The following is a 17,694-nucleotide window of genomic DNA, read 5'->3' as shown; positions in this document are numbered from 1 at the left end:
TTCAAAAATTAGTAAACATTCTTTGGAAAAGTATCATGAGACCTTGTGAGAAGACAAGCTTCCTATTTGTTTGGAATCCTTCATTCTAGAAACATCTTAGGCCTTACAGCATAGATTAATGACTCAAATCATTTTAATAAAGAAGAAGAGGAAAACAAAACGAGTTTTAAGTCACAGTTTGAAGGATGAACATCTGTAATTTAGCTTTCAATTACCATTTGGTACATAATAACATTGCTTTAAAATAGATGTGCCTAATAGCCAGGAGTTGAGGTCATCTCAGAATAGTGATCGTGGGGTCATCTGATTCCCCAGACTATACCTGGGCCTAGCAGTCTTGAGCAACAATTTATCCTGCAACATACATCCTAGTCATTTCTCACCTACTGGACACAGGTGTTTTTTATACTTTATAATCATTGAAATACTCAATGCTAAGGCATGATCTAGTCTTCAACAGCAGAAGCTCAGATTACAAAGCAATGTCTTCCTGTCATTCTTTTATTTTGTCATTATGTATAAATTATTTAATACCTGGATAGTCATTTATGAACCTGTTTAATTCATTTAAAAACCCTGTTGCATTTTCACTTGGCTCAAAATAAGGTACCAAGTGCAGAACCACTTCTCACCTACCTATGCAGACAGATACCTACATCTCTAAATGCATTGGGGAAAACTGATTTTCTGCCACAGAGCATCAAATCAGCAAAGAAATACAACATAAAGTAAATATTTACCGCCGTAGGGGAGAATGGAGCTCAGTTTTATAATGGACATCAGCAAAGTCCATGGTTTAAATTACAGACTAACAAAGGGTTCAAGAGCTCAGAATTAAGTTATTCTGTTTAAAATCAATCACAGAGACTGTCATTCTGCTTATTGCTTTGACTCCCTAACACAAATTTAAATGCAGATTTTACGTACAAGTAGAAAGTATCAAAAGATCTGCTCTTTTTCAGGCCTGTATGGACTGGGCGGGGTGAGGGCATGGCGGGTAAGGAGCAAATGTTTAGGACATTAATGTAATTAGAATGAAGAGTGCATTTTTCCAGGAAAAAATTTAAATCTTTATTTTTGAAAATCCCACAAATCCATAATTAAATCATCATCTGAAAAAAAATGGTAGGGAACAAAACGTGGGGTACATTTAAAAGGCACTAGATTCATTAATACCAGAGCCATTCTGGAGACGCCATGCAGGCAATCTGGAGTTTCTCTAAATCTTCTTTTTAGTCGTATCAGAACTGGGGAGAAGGGTCCAAGCAAAGTGTTGCCTTTGCCAGGGTATTCGGATTGAGGTTATGAGGAAGAACCCTTTTCCTTTGTCAGTGGGTTTCATGTTGGGCCACCACTCCAGCGCTGAGCAGCTCCCCGATGGCCCTGTCATCGTATCTCAGGACCTCCTTCAGGATGTGCATCGTGTGCTGCCCGAGCAGGGGAGGCGGCCTGGCCTCTGACATCTTGAACTTACTGTATCTCACAGCTGGGCCTGCCAAAGAAGAAGGAAAGCAGGAAGCCTGTTAATGACTAACCCTAGGAAATTAATTACCTAAGCAGCCTGGGGTGTTTTCCATGAATGCCAAAAATATCAATGAGTGCCAGTTACACCCTTTCAGACGCACCATCGTTTTGGAAATAAACGTGTTTTCACTTGTGGCTTTTCTTGACTCAGGTTCATCCAAATGTGCAGTGTTCATCTGACTCGTTCACTGCCATGCGGTGGGGCTGCATGGATGAAGCTAACATCTGCCGGGCCTGTTTGGAAGCTGGTGTTCCTGTCATGAAGACTCAGAGGTAGGGCACTCAACTGAGTGAACTCTGGGTAGGAAAGAACAGTGACCACAGAAACACAGTGTCTCTCTGAAGCTGGAAATTTGATCCCAGGTGAAAGCATCCCAGAAGTTGACTACTCAATGTCTACTGTATAGGTCCACGGTTTAGTTCAACTGACTGCAGATCACTGAAACCTCAGCTAGACCCTGGTTCAAGGCTTTCGGTGGTAGAAGAGGTTGTATGTGCAGGTTTCACGGTCAGAGAGATTTAGGCTTTGCTCTCAGCTCTTATGCTCTCTAGCAGAGCCATCTTGGATGAATGACTGAACTTCACACGGTAAACTGGGTGTGATAATGTTTACCATACAGACTTGAGGTCAGGATTTAATTGAGATAATAGACAGAAAGCACTAAGTAAGCATTCCCTAACCCATGATAATGCACAAAACTTGTTCGTTACTATGATTACAAAAGCTGCCACAACATCTCTCTTGAAGCTTATAGTATAAAGAGAAAAGGGGTGCTGGGCACTAAGTTCCTCTAAAAAGAGTTGAGCAATGCTTTTAAGAACTGTTGGAAATAGATTTTACTATCTCCATTCTTCCCATGAGGACACGAAAGTCCCTAAAACCTAAAGTTTTGCTCAAGGCCACACAGCTAATCGCAGGGTCTGGATGAAAATCTGTGTGTCTCACATTAAAGGCCATGAACTTTCCATAACATCATCGGCCACTTCTGACTTCTCACTCTTCCATGGAGAAACTGGACACTGGGGAACATGTTGTTGAAACTAATTTTACCTTTGTTATCACATTCAGTAAGTGGTATTTATGTTGGCTGTCCTTTATGTCTCATTTGATTAGGCTTCAGGAGAACAAATGAGATGGTAGTCACAAGAAGACTTGATAAAACAGGATATTCCTATCTCAATTTTTTTTTTCTGGCTTTCTCTTGATTTGAGGAGCCCATAGAAAGAACAAATAAAACCAAAGCATGAGTGAGTAAAAGAATGTCCATCAGTAAAGCAGCAAATGACCTTTGAGCTCTTTGGAGAATTCCATTAATAAAAGTACTTTTGCGCATGCCACTGTTGATAGAGATGGAGGACTTGGGTCTCCTAACACCGTCAGGCTGTGCCTTTGTGTAACACATCCGATCCACTACCGAGGGACAACTTTCAACTGATGCCTAAGGTTTTTCCTTCTCTGAAGCTTAGTGACATTCGTTGTTTTCTTCTCACATTTTCTTTTAAATGCCTCAGTGCATGACAACCTTTTCAAGGGTTTGTCTCTTTTCAGTAAGAGAGAAATCAACTATAGCACACACTTGGAGGCAGGGTCCACAGCTCGCCCAAGAATGCCAATAATGTGATGGTTTAGGGATCTGACCCTTACTTGTTGCTCTCTCTAACTCTGTTCCACCTTGATAGTAATTAACAACAGTCTTAATCTAAAACCCGTCTATCAAAAGAAGAACTCCACTGGGCAATATATGCCTCCTGAAGTCAATGTCATGTGACTTTACCCCACTTGAATTACCTGAAGCAAGACTCCAGAATGGAAAATAGTCATTTGAATATACCAAGAATCTGGGTTGGAATACAGCTCCTGCAGCTACTGCTACAGTAGTAGTAGCAAGTCAGTCAGTAGTAGTAATAGCGATCATAGTCCAGCTACCATTTCTTTTCTTTTCTTTTTCTTTTTTTTTTTTTTTTTTTGAGATGGAGTTTCGCTCTTGTTGCCCAGGCTGAAGTGCAATGGCATGATCTTGGCTCACCACAACCTCCACCTTCCAGGTTCAGGCAATTCTCCTGCCTCAGCCTACCCAGTAGCTGGGATTACAGGCATGTGCTACCTGCCCAGCTAATTTTGTATTTTTAGTAGAGATGGGGGTTTCTCCATGTTGGTCAGGCTGGCCCAGCTACCATTTCTTAAGAACTTGTGATGTGTCAACCACTGCACCAAAGGCTTTATGTATTAATACATCATTGCATACAGTTCTCACAACAGTCCTGTCTGGTAGGTAGACTGTCAGTCATCTTTATATCCAGATCAGGACATTAAAGGGAATGGAGGTTTAAATGTTAAAGTTAGAATTAAGGTTAGGAAATTAAAATAACTTGCCCAAATTCACACAGCTAGAAAATGATAGAGTTAGATTCCAATTTCATGTCTGTTGGGTTCAATAACTTGGATTAAAAAATAATAATAATTTATTGAGGTAAAACTTACGTAACATAAAATTAACCATTTTAAAGTGGACAAGCAGCTTCTCCTCATTCCTCCCAAATCCAGGCAACCATTAATCTACTTTCTGTCCCTACGGATTTATCTATTCTGGCTCACTCCTTATAAGTAGGATCATATATATTTTGTGACTTTTTGTGTCTGGCTTCTTTCACTTAGCATAATATTTTTGAGATTCATCCATTTTGTGCATATCAGTACTAAAAGCCTGGACTTTTAACCTCCACACAGTGATCGAATGAGGGAATTCTTCAGGTCCAGCCAAACTAAAGGGCAGTTCAACTTGTGTTACTCCCACTGTATGCCATACTTTTCTGGTAGCTTCCAGATCTACAGTGAAGACTATGCTACCACTTTAGAATGAAGAGTATTTAACTTTTTGCATCAAACATCTTCAAGAATTTAGGTTGTTAAAATGGTATTACTTGGCAACTTTTTCACACTTGCTAGGATAAAGACATAGACTACAACGGGACAAATAAAGTGATGTCAAGATCTCAGAGAAAGCTAACTTCCCATGAGTCATTTGAAATCTGTTCTTGCAACCCTGTGCAATAATAATAATAGCAGAGACATCCCTTTCTGAATAAGGTTTGCATGAAGAAATTAAAGGGCTCAAAAAACACATTTGTTTCAAAAAGTAGAAAATATTTGACATAATTATTTATATCTAAGGTTCAAAGAAAATGACTAATCCGATCTTTCATCTAAAAAGTTATGAGCAAGGTAAGTCACATGTTCTTAAATTTTTTGGCAAACTAATATCTATGTTTTCATCTGTTTTTAAATACGTACAAGCTGTGTGAACTTCGGAACTCTTAAGGTCTCAGAGCCTCAGTCTACACATTTCCAAAACAAAGTCAGCAATACCTACTGAAGGTTGGTTTGGGCACTGAGTAATATTATATAGATATCATTCAATATCAGTAATAATCTAAGAAATATATGTAAAAATAACAAGGTAAATTTTTGCTTATAAAATTAGCAAATAATGTGGGAATTTTCGTTTGATGTCAAGAGGTTGGTGGCTGATAGGAGTGCAAATTGGTGCAATCCTTCTGGAGGAAAAATTTGTCAACTAAACATCAAGACTTTTAAGTGTCTGCCTACTTGGTTGGAGAAATCCCATTGAAAAAATTTTTTCCTATGGACATAATTAGGAATGTTCACAATTTTCATAGGCAAAGATTCATATAGATTTTTTAATCTGCTCAATACTCTTAAGAGCTCTCGACTTCCTACATGGCATTCTAACCTACAGCCCATAAAAATTCTTTGCATGGGATCCCTAACTTTGGTTTAACTTGAATTTTCTGTCTGTTCATTGCTTCCAAAGGTTACCTCTGTTAGGACTAGGTGTTCAGCTTCTCATTATTTCATGTACTACCCTGCAGACCTATCTTCAACCTCTCTTTTCCAGATAAAAAGGTTAAATAGTTATAATGTGGAAAAATATTAGAAAGATTTATCCAAAAGTTGGGCACTGGTTAAATAAATTATAGGGAAATTGTACAGTGATTTCAAGTTATAATTTAACTTTTGTCTTTGAGTACATATATTGCCTTCACATTCTCTTGAAACCCCACTGAAATAAAAGTATAAAAATTAAACAAAAAAAACTTCATATGAATGAAAAGAATGGAAGGGAGTATCACTAGTGAATGGGATATTTCCAGTGAATTTACAGGTCACATGGATGAGATCATGTTGATGGATAAAAGAGATAGAGAAAGCTGAAGCTTAAAATATTCTAGAAGGAGAATAAGAGCAAGTGGATACCAGTTGATCTGTTTTGCCTCCCAAGAGCCTTTGATCTTAAAGTCAGTGATTATGAGAGACACAGAACAGGGACTAGAAATAGGACTAAGAAGAAGGATTGAATGTCTCAATAGAGAACAAGTGGTCCAGTTTGGATCTGCAATAACATTTAAACAAGCTTTGTAAAAGTAGAGTACAAGCAGCCAGCATTTAGCCAGCATCAACCTCTTCTTTTAAAACAGAAGCTCAAGAAACCTATAAAGGGAAAGTTAAACATTTTTAATATGGATTTTTGTGCCCCCACGCAAAGCCCTCCATACTCGTACATTTGAGGGGCTCATAGCCAGTCTATGGCTCTGAATCCATGTCGTAAAGACTGTCAGTGAAATAACCTTGACCCACACTTCCAAGCATTCTCATTCGGAGTAGATCCAGTAACAGTGGAAAACATCCTCAACAACAGAGAAAAATCAATGCCAGGCATCCAGATCTTTTTTCTATAAAAGATTGATCAACCAGAGATCACTAGAAATACGAGAACCAAATAAAAGATTTTAAAAATGGAAAAATGAAGATAACTCAGAACAGAGCAAGAACAGAATACTATGCAAAAAAAAAAAAAAATACACACAATTGAAACAATATTTAGCACTTAGATTTTCCAATATTATTGTCAAAATTAGGAATTTAGAAAATAAAGTGAAAGATGCTCCTAAGGATATAGGGACAAAAATACAGCTTGTCTAAAAAATGTGAGAAAGAAGCTAAGAGTTCTCATAAAACAGATAAGAACTCCAGGAAAAAAGAGGCAAAAAGAGGCAAAAAGAGTAGAAGAGGATAAATTTTTCTTTTTTTTTTTTATTTTTTGAGAAGAAATTTTTCAATAAAGAATATGAGGAGTAGAGAAGAGAGCATTTTTGCAGATTAAAAGAGTCAACTGAGAATACGACAATATAGATGAAGAAAAGATTTACATCTTTACATCATGTACAATTTCAGAATATCAGCATTAAAAATATCTGAGAAACTTCCTGGAAGTGGAGGAGGGGTGAACAATTCAAGATCTAAACAGTGGGACGGGAGGGTGGAAACTAGTTTTTTTTTTTTTTAAGAATCAAATTAGACTGCACCAAACTCCTCACTAGTGTCTACTAAAAACTACAAGTAGAGCTTGTTTTCAACTTTTTGTTTTTTTTTTTTTTAAGACACAGAGTCTCGTGCTGTCTGCCAGGCTGGAGTGCAACGGCACTATCATAGCTCACTGCGGCCTCGAGCTCCTGGGCTCACGGGATCTTCCCACTTTAGCTTCAAAAGTAGGTAGGACTTCAGGAGGGTACCACCACAGCAGGCTAATTAAAAAAAAAAATTCAGAGATAGGGACTGGCTATGCTGCTCAGGCTGGCCTCATCCTCCTCCCTCAGCCTCCCGAGTAGCTAAGATACAGGAATATCCATGTCCACCTTTCAACTTTCTTGAGGGAAATATTGTTAAACCTAGAATGGTATGGCCAGTCAAATGATTAATCAAATATGAAGATATTTGCAAACTCTCAAAGAGTAAATAAGTGCACTGAAATAAGTTTCTTGAGTATGATTCCAGTAAAATATAGAAGCCAATGGAAAAAAAAGAAAGAAAGAAAGAAAGAAAATTTTGATACTCAATGAGGACCTACCAAGGAGCATAAGGAAAGAAGGTCCCAGGACAACAGCTCAGACCAGAAGAGCCAATAAAAGCAGAGATGGAGAGGGAGGACAGAGGCCTTCAAAAGGGATGTCTAAGAAGGCAAAAAAGAGCCTTAATTGTATAACTGCTAAAACTGAAAAGTTGGAAAAATATAATAATGAGAAAGAGTTACATCATGCAAGAAAAAATAATAGATACTCTACAAAAAAAATGTGCATGGAAAAATCAAGATCCAAATATGAAGCAAATCCAAAATATGGCAAGATTTTAAGTAACTGATGGAATATATGCAAAGAAAATTCATTTGAGCTTGATGCCAAGAACATTCATTAAGTAGCACATATAACCTTGTGCATTCTCTTCAGCAGCTCTTAGCATTAAATTGTCTATTTAGATGTCTATTTTTTGAACAAACAATTGCTAACAATAAAAGAAAGTTGAATAAACACTGTAATATTACTACACATAGTAATACATATCATATTAATTAATGTATGTATCTACTAATTTATTCTAACTATAATTTTGGAGTATCTATTCTGGTGCCAAGATCTGGGCTGTATTATCTAGATATATATTAGCAAACAAAACACACCTGGACCCTACTCTTCTGGAATTTACTTTCTGATGGGGGAGGCAGACTACGAACAAACAAAAGCAAATACATTGCTAAAATCTGCTAAAAATTATAAAATTATTAAAAACCAAGTTGAAAATGGAACAATATTGCAACCACAGTGGGGAGGGGCTGAAGTGGGAGAAAGAGTATTTCTAAATGGGATGTGCAGAGGCGGCCAAGCTGATTAGGTGATCCTTAAGCTGAGTCGGAAGCTGAGCTATTAATACGAACAGTGGGGGAAAGAAGATTCCAGAAAGCATAAAAAAGACTGATGTTCAAGGGACTGAAAAAAAAAAAAGATCTACTGTGGCTAGCATGTAATTTAACAGAAGAGAGGTACTAGATGAAGTTGCAGGGAGTGGCAGGGGATAGTATGCACAGGGTAGAGACTACAGCAGTGACAGTGGATCTTATTCTAGGTTCAGTGGGAAGCTACTGGAGCTTTAAGCAAAGCAGTGGCAGGATTTACAATAAGGAATACTTTTGTGCTAGGCAGAGAATGTCATGAGCTTGGAGGCTGTTGTAGTAGATCAAAAGAGATGATGGCAGCCTCAACTGGAATGGTACATTAGAGTTTGAGAAAAGTGGATGTGTTTGAGAGGTATCCTGGTGATAGAATAAGAGGACACACTGATTAATACATGGGCCAACGTAGTTTAGGAGAAAAAGAAAAGGATCAAAGAAGAATCCTGAGTTTCTGGGTTCACTTACCAGATAGGGAAGACTGAATGGATTGCATGGACAAGTTTGGCACAAGCCAAGGATTATTTTTTTGGACATGCCAAGTTTGAGATGCCTATGAGATATCCAAGGAGAGATGTCATTGGGTCTTTAGCTATGCCAGTCTGAAATTAAAGGAAGAGTTTTGGCCAGCATATATAAAATTAGAAGTTATTTAGCATCTAAATGTCCTCATTCCAAAATGACATATTTCCACAGCAATTGTATTTATTCCAACATCTCTGATGCTGAGGTTTTAAAAATAAGTTGTTTATGCACCCTTTTCTCTACTGTCTAAGGTCTTTGCTAAAACCTGTTACATCAAAAATATTTTATGTCCACAGGAGGTAAATAAAATAAAGAAGTGATTAACTTCTAAAGCTCATAATTTTGGAGATAAGTGCATTTCTTTAAAAGAAAGTCTATATTCTTGTCCTTCAACAGACAAATCTCTACAGACTTCAGGGTATAAATTAAGGTACTTTTACTTTTACTTTAAGCCATGCTTACAGGTTATGCCTGCCTCTAAGCAAGGGTTGTGTGTGAACTGCCTGTGGTCCTCTAAGGGATGGTTCTAGAGGGGTCTAAGGCAATGACAAATGCTTTTTGCTTCAACTGCTTCATATGCCCATACCTGTGAGGCTGAACTGATCAACTTCATAGAAGCCAGAATTACAGAGCTGGCAGTAGACAAAATGCAGAGGTAGGTGTGGAAGAATCCTGTCACAGTTTCTAAATTATATGTTATAACATCTAAAACTACTATTTAATGAATGCTTACTGCATACCTCACCTGACGTGAGGTGCTATGTGTTTGTTATCTAATTTGATCCTCACAACATTAAACATTTTTTTTTTTTTTGCATTTACAAATGCATTTTATGCCTAAATCACAAAGGAGGAACGTGGAGCTCAAAGAGGTTAAGAAATGTGTACAAGAGCACACGACAGATGCAAATAGAGATCTGTTGACTTCATAGCTGTTGTTTTTGAGAAGTGATTCAGCAAGGTGGTTAAGACTGTGGGTTCTAGAGCTGGAGTGTCTAGGTTCACATCCTGGCTCTGCCATTTACTGACTCCATCTCCTTGGGTAATGTATTTACTGACTCCATCTCCTTGGGTAATTTACTTACTGAAACTGTACCTCAGTATCTTTACACATAAAATGGGCATGACACTGGTATAAAGTGTCATATCAAGCTGTGAGAATTAAAAACATTGCTTCTTATGAATCCCTGAGAACAGTACCAGGCACACAGTAAATACTCAATATATGTTATCCTTTCTTCTCTGCTACAGTGATGACCTTAGCAAATTAGAGCTTTGATCACATACTGTCATAGAGCTTTGATCACCTGCTAATTTCAGACCTAGACTTCCCAGAACATTAGCAAGTTAGCTGCATTTTAGATTTGTGAGAGAAGACTAAAAATAAAAGTTTTAACTTGTAGAAATCTTTAACAGTCAGGGACAAGGTTTTTTAAAGTGAAGGGAAAAGGGAGGAAGGAATCAACCATTTCTCAAGCACATGTTACATAAAAAGCACTTTTCAAATATTTATTTTGCTTATTCCTCATTACAACCCTTTGAGACAGGTATGCTTCCCCTTCCTACAGAGAATAAAAAAGAGGCACAGGAGGTTGGATGATTACCGAAGCCACACTTTTGTAAGTACATACTTAGTGTCTCTAACAGCATCAGGACATATACCAGAAATTCATTTTACACCCTTTTACCTTTTAACTAGTTAAGTGTAAGGAACTATGAAAACATGGGATTTCTTTCACTCATTTAACAAGCACTTACTACAGACACTATTGTATGTGCTTCACTCATTTATTTTGCTCAGTCCTTATGATAACCCCAGAAGGCACTATTATCATCCCCACTTTACAAATAGGGGAGACGGAAAGACAGAAGGGAAGTCACTTGCTCAGCATCACAGAGCTGGTGAGGAGCAGGGCTATGATTCACACTCAGATACTCCTGTGCCAGAATCCCAGCTCTTTGCCACTGGACCACACTGTTTTCTGGTGAAAGAAAGAGAGCAAAGGAAGGAGAGAATGATCTCAGCTTGAAACTGAACTCAGGGGTCTAGAAGTAGAACATGCCAAGAGCCACTTGAGGCCTCATCTTCTGACCACTATGTCTTCTCCATCTTTCTAGGTCAGAGTCCACCAGATTCTTTGTGCAATAAATACTTGTTATTACTTCATGTTTTCAAATGAATTTGTCATATGCCACCTATCCCCTTGCAGGAAGTCCTGGACTCATGGCACTGTCGATACATGCCAATTTCTCATGCCTCTGAATCAGGGGATGCTCTGCAATGCCTCCCTCTGCACCCATCCTGAAAAGAATGAAGCCTTCACTGTGCCCTCTGTGGAAAGTTACCTGAGTCAAAGCACAAGGAGGGCCTAGTGCCTGGCGCCCCCTGAGAACCCCTCAGGCTAGTTCTGTGGTGTTTTCCATCTGTGGTTTGAGGCCCCTCCGTAACACGGCCCCAGTTGTTTTGTCTCACTCCCTTTTAGAAACTGCCCATGATTATCTTAGGGTGAAAGGGAAATCTACCCAATCTATGCAAACACCCCAAGCTACTCTAAGTATATACAGGTTCAAGCTACATTTCTATAAGCCAAACCAACTTAATAATGTAAACAGTTGCAGGAAACAGAGGTAGCCAAAAACATGTGGGAAACCATAATGAATATTCAAGTAATGGGAACATAATATCACATCATCATGAGGGAAGAGACCTAAACAGTCCCTTTTTCCAGAACTCCACGCACCTTCCATCCTAATGATGCATTTCTACAGCAGTGAAACAAACTATTGCTCAATCTCACAGCTAACCGGCAACTGATCAGCACTAAGGGTTAAATTAATTAACATAGCTGGCCAATCTGATCACACTGGAAAGAAGAATGAATAAAATTTAATAAATGGAAAAATACCCTAAATGTGTGGATTTTTTTCATTTGATTATTTTTTCTTAATTTCTGACGTGGGTATCATCAACTTCTTAAAGTATCAAGAATACTTAAAAGTGAACATCTGTTTTATAATATATGAAATGTTTGTTATAACAAACGTTTTTTCTTTGGACTTCTTTGGCTCATTGCTAAGATACATGCTGTAGATACCATTTAATCTTCAAGGCTTAGTAGTGTAGTAAGAAGCCAAACTTCATTTTGCTGAAAATAATGATAGCTCCAGTACTAAGTTATTGCACAATTTCCCCTCCAGTGCTTGAACTCATCATCATAACAATAACAATATTTTTATATGGCACCTCTCAGCCATAGCATCCAATGCACCAAATGGAGCCATATACTTAGAACACATTAAACCCATTAGATGTGAGATAAAAACAGAGAAAGCTATTTAACTAGCATGGAATGGTGGGATAAGGCCATAGAGAATAAATATGACTTTGGATATTTTTAACAGAAGAACTCAATCCGTGGCACTGCTTACGGGACCAGGCATCCCAGAAACTCAAGGCATCTTGTGATATGTACCACCAACGTAGATAGGTCTTCAGACTCACTCAGAGTTCAAAAACGCCATATGTCACTACTGCTTGAATCAATTTTTGGCTCATTGTTTTTTAACCCAATAAGGAGGGCCTCAAGTGCCAGTATCTATAGGTTGTCTATTTTTAACCACATCAATGACCCTTTGATAGTCATCAGTGTTATCCACCAAATTTCCAGTTTCTGCTGACAACCAAAATCAGGCACTGAGGAAAAAGTCTCAATCATGGAGGTTTACTAAGCCAGCTTTAGGGTACATCCAGGAAAACCATGAGCCATAGACACATCTGTAGCTGTTTTCCCAAGAGTTTTCAGGCTGTCCAGTATATATATACGTCCTTAAAGGGGAGAGAAAGCATGTAGGAAGAGGGCCAGGTACAGGGTAAAGTGGATGGTTACATTCCTGTGAGACCTTAGTTAGTGCGAGGTAAATCCACATTTTACATGTAATAAGGTGAATGTTTGAAGAGAAAAAGAAGTAACGGAAGTGTAAATTATGCAAGTGTCTCTGGGTAGGTGGAAATAATTGGTCTCCTCTTATCTTTGTTCTGCACCTGGAAAGATAAGCTTGCAATCTACACCATCACTGTGGAATCCAACAGACTTTAAATTTAGGAGCTAGACTTAGATTGCAGACCTAAAGTTATAATTGGCATGCCCTTGCTTCTGGGAGGCCAGCAAAAGATTTACCCATGATTGATCTGTGGGAGCAGTCCTTCATAGATGCCCAAGGCCTTTCACCTTGTGGGAATCTGGCTGATGTATAATGCCAGTAACAACTTCATTTGGAAAAGGGTATTGCATGACTCAGCCTCCAGTCTTAACTTTCCCTTTTGCAAAGAAGTTTGGGGGTCCTGAGATTTTTTTACTTTCCTTTACACTAGTTTCCAGGAATATGACAGTATTACACACCCTGGTCCCTCTGGGGTTGGGTAAAACTGTGTGAGCCCACTGAATTGTGAATGAAAGAAATGTGGTTATCAGCTTAAGGAGATTTTGGGGTGAGACAATGGGGTTTTCTAAATATACAATCATGTCATCTGCAAACAGGGACAATTTGACTTCCTCTTTTCCTAATTGAACCCTTTATTTCTTTCTCCTGCCTGATTGCCCTGGCCAGAACTTCCAACACTATGTTGAATAGGAGTGGTGAGAGAGGGCATCCCTGTCTTGTGCCAGTTTTCAAAGGGAATGCTTCCAGCTTTTGCCCATTCAGTATGATATTGGCTGTGGGTTTGTCATAAATGGCTCTTATTATTTTGAGATACGTCCCATCAATACCTAATTTATTGAGAGTTTTTAGCATGAAGGGCTGTATTTTACTGAGGATATTTGCATCAATGTTCATCAGGGATATTGGTCTAAAATTCTCTTTTTCTATTGTGTCTCTGCCAGGCTTTGGTATCAGGATGATGCTGGCCTCATAAAATAAGGTCAGGAGGATTCCCTCTTTTTCTGTTGAATGGAATAGTTTCATAAGGAATGGTACCAGCTCCTCCTTGAACCTCTGGTAGAATTCGGCTGTGAATTCGTCTGGTTGTGGGCTTTTTTTGGTTAGTAGGCTACTAATTATTGCCTCAATTTCAGAGCCGGTTATTGGTCTATTCAGGGATTCAACTTCTTCCTGGTTTAGTCTTGGGAGGGTGTATGTGTCCAGGAATTTATCCATTTCTAGTAGATTTTCTAGTTTATTTGTGTAGAGGTGTTTATAGTATTCTCTGATGGTAGTTTGTATTTCTGTGGGATTGGTCGTGATATCTCCTTTATCACTTTTTATTGTGTCTATTTGATTTTTCTCTCTTTTCTTCTTTATTAGTCTTGCTAGTGGTCTATCAATTTTGTTGATTTTTTACAAAAAACCAACTCCTGGATTCACTGATTTTTTTGAAGGGTTTTTTGTGTCTCTATCTCCTTCAGTTCTGCTCTGATCATAGTTGTCTTCTGCTAGCTTTGAATGTGTTTGCTCTTGCTTCTCTAATTCTTTTAATTGTGATGTTAGGGTGTCAATTTTAGATCTTTCCTGCTTTCTCTTGTGGACATTTAGTGCTATAAATTTCCCTCTACCCATTGCTTTAAATGCGTCCCAGAGATTCTGGTATGTTGTGTCTTTGCCCTCATTGGTTTCAAAGAACATCTTTATTTCTGCCTTCATTTTGTTATGTACCCAGTAGTCATTCAGGAGCAGGTTGTTCAGTTTCCATGTAGTTGAGCGGTTTTGATTGAGTTTCTTAGTCCTGAGTTCTAGTTTGATTGCACTGTGGTCTGAGAGAGAGTTTGTTATAATTTCTGTTCTTTTACATTTGCTGAGGAGTTTTGGAATAAGTGCGATGTGGTGCTGAGAAGAATGTATATTCTGTTGATTTGGGGTGGAGAGTTCTATAGATGTCTATTAGGTCCGCTTGGTGCAGAGCTGAGTTCAATTCCTGGATATCCTTGTTAACTTTCTGTCTCGTTGATCTGTCTAATGTTGACAGTGGGGTGTTAAAGTCTCCCATTATTATCGTATGGAAGTCTAAGTCTCTTTGTACATCTCTAAGGACTTGCTTTATGAATCTGGGTGCTCCTGTACTGGGTGCATATATATTCAGGATAGTTAGCTCTTCTTGTTGAATTGATCCCTTTACCATTATGTAATGGCCTTCTTTGTCTCTTTTGATCTTTGTTGGTTTAAAGTCTGTTTTATCAGAGACTAGGATTGCAACCCTTGCCTTTTTTTGTTTTCCATTTGCCCGGTAGATCTTCCTCCATTCCTTTATTTTGAGCCTATGTGTGTCTCTGCACGTGAAATGGGTCTCCTGAATACAGCACACTGATGGGTCTCGACTCGTTATCCAATTTGCCAGTCTGTGTCTTTTAATTGGGGCATTTAGCCCATTTACATTTAAGGTTAATATTGTTATGTGTGAATTTGATCCTGTCATTATGATGTTAGCTGGTTATTTTGCTCATTAGTTGATGCAGTTTCTTCCTAGCATCAGTGATCTTTACAATTTGGCATGTTTTTGCAGTGGCTGGTACTGGTTGCTCCTTTCCATGCTTCGTGCTTCCTTCAGGAGCTCTTGTAGGGCAGGCCTAGTGGTGACAAAATCTCTCAGCATTTGCTTGTCTGTAAAGGATTTTATTTCTCCTTTACTTATGAAACTTAGTTTGGTTGGATATGAAATTCTGGGTTGAAAATACTTTTCTTTAAGAATGTTGAATATTGGCCCCCACTCTCTTCTGGCTTGTAGAGTTTCTGCTGAGAGATCTGCTGTTACTCTGATGGGCTTCCCTTTGTGGGTAACCCGCCATTTCTCTCTGGCTGTCCTTAACATTTTTTCCTTCATTTCAACTTTGGTGAATCTGACAGTTACGGGTCTTGGAGTTGCTCTTCTCAAGGAGTATCTTTGTGGAGTTCTCTGTATTTCCTGAATTTGAATGTTGGCCTGCCTTGCTAGGTTGGGGAAGTTCTCCCGGATAATATCCTGCAGAGTGTTTTACAACTTGGTTCCATTCTCCCAGTCACTTTCAGGTACACCAATCAGACGTAGATTTGGTCTTTTCCTTGTCCCATATTTCTTGGAGGCTTTGTTTGTTTACTTAAGCTGATAAGCAACTTCAGCAAAGTCTCAGGATACAAAATCAATGTGCAAAAATCGCAAGCATTCTTATACACCAATAAAAGACAAACAGAGAGCCAAATCATGAATGAATTCCCATTCACAACTGCTTCAAAGAGAATAAAATACCTAGGAATCCAACTTACAAGGGATGTGAAGGACCTCTTCAAGGAGAACTACAAACCACTGCTCAACAAAATAAAAGAGGACACAAACAAATGGAAGAACATTCCATGCTCATGGGTAGGAAGAATCAATATCATGAAAATGGCCATACTGCCCAAGGAAACTTATAGATTCAATGCCATTCCCATTAAGCTACCAATGACTTTCTTCACAGAATTGGAAAAAACTACTTCAAAGTTCATATGGAACCAAAAAAGAGCCTGCATTGCCAAGACAATCCTAAACCAAAAGAACAAAGCTGGAGGCATCATGCTACCTGACTTCAAACTATACTACAAGGCTACAGTAACCAAAACAGCATGATACTGGTACCAAAACAGAGATATAGACCAATGGAACAGAACAGAGCCCTCAGAAATAATATCATACATCTACAGCCATCTGATCTTTGACAAACCTGACAGAAACAAGAAATGGGGAAAGGAGTCCCTATTTAATAAATGGTGCTGGGAAAATTGGCTAGCCGTAAGTAGAAAGCTGAAACTGGATCCCTTCCTTACACCTTATACAAAAATTAATTTAAGATGGATTAGAGACTTAAACGTTAGACCTAACACCATAAAAACCCTAGAAGAAAACCTAGGCAATACCATTCAGGACACAGGCATGGGCAAGGACTTCATGTCTAAAATACCAAAAGAAATGGCAACGAAAGCCAAAATGGACAAATGAGATCTAATTAAACTAAAGAGCTTCTTCACAGTAAAAGAAACTACCATCAGAGTGAACAGGTAACCTACAGAATGGGAGAAAATTTTTGCAATCTACTCATCTGACAAAGGGCTAATATCCAGAATCTACAAAGAATTCAAACAAATTTACAAGAAAAAAACCCCATGAAAAAGTGGGCAAAGGATATGAACAGACAGTTCTCAAAAGAAGACATTTATGTAGCCAACAGACACATGAAAAAATGCTCATCATCACTAGCCATCAGAGAAATGCAAATCAAAACCACAATGAGATACCATCTCACACCAGTTAGAATGGCGAACATTAAAAAGTCAGGAAACAACAGGTGCTGGAGAGGTTGTGGAGAAATAGGAACACTTTTATACTGTTGGTGGGACTGTAAACTAGTTCAACTATTGTGGAAGACAGTGGCGATTCCTCAAGAATCTAGAACTAGAAATACCATTTGACCCAGTCATCCCATTACTGGGTATATATCCAAAGGATTATAAATCATGCTGCTATAAAGACACATGCACATGTATGTTTATTGCAGCACTATTCACAATAGCAAAGACTTGGAACCAACCCAAATGTGTATCAATGACAGACTGGATTAAGAAAATGTGGCACATATACAGCATGGAATATCATGCAGCCATAGAAAGGATGAGTTCATGTCCTTTGTCGGGACATGGATGAAGCTGAAAACCATCATTCTCAGCAAAGTATCGCAAGAACAGAAAACCAAATACCACATGTTCTCACTTATAGGTGGGAATTGAACAATGAGAACCCTTGGACACAGGAAGGGGAACATCACACACCAGGGCCTGTTGTGGGTGGGGGCAGGGGGGAGGGATAGCATTAGGAGATATGCCTAATGTAAATGATGAGTTA

At 38.5% G+C, this 17,694-nt stretch overlaps 1 protein-coding gene across 2 annotated transcripts in view; it reads right to left on the bottom strand.

Moving 5' to 3' along the window:
- Window positions 1–1,042: 1,042 nt before the first annotated feature.
- SUGCT (succinyl-CoA:glutarate-CoA transferase) overlaps window positions 1,043–17,694 on the bottom strand; it is a 737,208-nt gene continuing 720,556 nt past the window's right edge. For both annotated transcript variants that reach the window (XM_010364257.1, XM_010364259.1), the window contains one exon: window positions 1,043–1,492. In XM_010364257.1, coding sequence (XP_010362559.1) covers window positions 1,329–1,492 — 164 coding nt within the window. In that variant the 3' untranslated portion in view covers window positions 1,043–1,328. The remainder of the gene's footprint in view (window positions 1,493–17,694) is intronic.

Source organism: Rhinopithecus roxellana, chromosome 6 (genome assembly GCF_007565055.1).
Source record: "Rhinopithecus roxellana isolate Shanxi Qingling chromosome 6, ASM756505v1, whole genome shotgun sequence".
Taxonomy (NCBI): domain Eukaryota; kingdom Metazoa; phylum Chordata; class Mammalia; order Primates; family Cercopithecidae; genus Rhinopithecus; species Rhinopithecus roxellana.
This window is presented reverse-complemented; position numbering and strand designations above follow the sequence as displayed.